General features: G+C 35.5%; 1 protein-coding gene across 1 annotated transcript; it reads right to left on the reverse strand.

The window, feature by feature from the left end:
- Positions 1-241: 241 nt before the first annotated feature.
- On the reverse strand, positions 242-2,240 carry LOC11411113 (cytochrome P450 83B1). Its single transcript, XM_003615794.4, has 2 exons — positions 1,305-2,240; positions 242-1,178 (listed from the first exon to the last, which is right to left on the reverse strand). The coding sequence occupies exons 1-2, from the start codon at positions 2,205-2,207 to the stop codon at positions 561-563; spliced, it is 1,521 nt and encodes a 506-aa protein (XP_003615842.2). The 5' UTR covers positions 2,208-2,240; the 3' UTR covers positions 242-560.
- Positions 2,241-2,458: the final 218 nt, after the last annotated feature.

The following is a 2,458-nucleotide window of genomic DNA, read 5'->3' on the forward strand; positions in this document are numbered from 1 at the left end:
TATGTTTTTGCAGAATTGCAGGCATACAGGCGTAAAGAACAACATCGGCGAATTATTGGATAGCCGTCGACTTATTCTAGTCACTTAGTTGTTTGCTTCATAATGTGAATATTTGTTCTCAATTTAAAGCACTTATGAAAGTTTACAGTTTCTCTTTCAAATCATCAAATACTGAGAAGCTGATTTAATACAACTTTATTGAAAGAAGGAAAATGTATAGAGATACAAGAAAGAAAAACAACTGCTGAAATCAAAGGGAACTACTTTGAAAAATAACATTCAAAATCAACACATCATTTGTAGAACATGGTCATCGACTGAGTGAAAAACTATTTATAGGATAAAACCTTAATGTTCTTCACCATTTCTCGACTCTCAGACTTCTTACAACATGACATATCAGATCAAAATCATCCTATTTACCACTCCCCTGAACTACAAAGGAATAGTTAATACAGCAAGATGAATTTTATTTCTTTGAACATATAATACCACATTAGAGTCTTTTATTATAATATTGAATATGAAGACTCACTTAACTATAACATGCAATTTCAAGATCACACGCATTCAATTCGCTTCTTAGCAACAAGACAGAGAGGATTTTTCTTGTGTTGAATAAGTCCGGCTTGACCATGAGTGTCAATGTCTTCCCTCTTAGCTCCTTCAGGCATTTCCCAATCAAATGAATAGAGAAGATTAGAAAGTACAAGGTCGATGGTAGCAATAGCCATGTTTAAGCCGGGGCAAATTCTTCGCCCAGAACCAAACGGAATCAGCTCAAAATCTTGTCCTTTTAAATCTATATCACTTCCTATGAATCTCTCTGGATAAAACTCTTCTGGATCCTTCCATACTTCTGGGTCTCTATGGATCGCCAATGCATTCACGTACACCAATGTCTTGTCTGGAATGTCGTACCCTGCAATGTTGCAATTTGTCATTGTTTCTCTTGGTAAAAGTATAGGCAAAATTGGGTACAATCTCATTGATTCTTTTATAACGGCCTTGAAATATGGAAGCTTTTCGACATCTTCTTCCTCTATAAAACCTTTCCCTGCACACACTTTCCGAATCTCTTCTTGTACTTTCTGCATCGCTCTTGGATTCTTCATTAGTGCAGTCATAGCCCAGACTACCGCTGCCGCAATTGTTTCTGTCACAGCAAACGACATATTCTGCAATATTGGACAAGTTTCAATATGTTTCATGAACTATTCTGCAAAGATAAAATGTTTTGAAATTGAACCAAGATGAAGGCTTAATAAGAGTGAAGAATAAAAATAATTAAAAAAAACATTAACCATGATCAAGGGCTTGATGTGTTCTGCAGTGAGATCCATTGAGCAGTAAGGATCATTCTTCAGTTCAATCAAGGCATCAATAACATCATCCTCATGTGGAGGCAACTTCTTCCTTTCTGGATCAAGATGTTCATCAACAATACTTTGATAAAGTTCATCTGAAACCTTGAACGTTTTCTCAAGGCGACTCGTCTTTCCGGTGAGTTTATCAACAATCCCTCCAACAAAGGGCAAATAATCCGCGTAAAAGAACGAAATTAGCAAATCCTGAACTTCTTTATGCAGACCTTGAAACATGCTACGCTCAATTCCTTCCCCTTCATACCTTCTGCCGAAGGCGGTCTTACAAACTAAAGTACTTGTAAGACAAGTAAGAAGATCCTGCATGTTCATAACTTTGTTGGAAGAAGCATTTTCTGATATCTTCTTGATCATTCGTGTCACCTCATCTTTTCTAACTGAGTAAAACATTGAGACTCTTTTGACACTAAGAAAATGAATAAAGGAAAGTTTTTTTGTGTGTCTCCAATATTCTCTATATGGTGCAAATATTTGATCTAATCCATTATATGATATTTTCATATGGCTGATTAACGCGGGTCGGTTACAGAATTCGATATCATGTGTTTTCATTACTTCTTTGGCCATTTTTGCTGATGAAACAACGACTGTTTGCTTTGAACCAAGTTTAAGGGAGATTATAGGGCCATATTTCTTAGAGAGTTCATAGAAATTTAAACCAAGAACTGAACTATCAAGTTGGTGTAAGTTTCCAATGAAAGGAAGGCCTTTAGGACCTGGTGGAAGAGTTGTTGATTTCTTAGATGTTTTGTGTTTTTTGAACAAGAAGAATAGCAAGAGAGCAAAGGGTAAAAGAATAAGGGGTGACATGTTTTTGTTCATGAATTAGGGATAGCTATTCAGCTATTGTAATATATAGATAGACACCACCAACTCTTTTTAAGGCCCTTCACTTATAGTTTTAGATAAGAACATTACGTCATAATTTGATCCATGTATCTGACTGTACTTAACGGATAAGGTTTGATTGTTTTTATCACATTCCATTTTGAATACATCACTATGGGACGAATATAAACACGAAAAGCAAACATCAGCCAGTCAATACTATTTATTATTATTTATTACCTTGA

This window comes from Medicago truncatula, chromosome 5 (genome assembly GCF_003473485.1).
Source record: "Medicago truncatula cultivar Jemalong A17 chromosome 5, MtrunA17r5.0-ANR, whole genome shotgun sequence".
NCBI lineage: Eukaryota > Viridiplantae > Streptophyta > Magnoliopsida > Fabales > Fabaceae > Medicago > Medicago truncatula.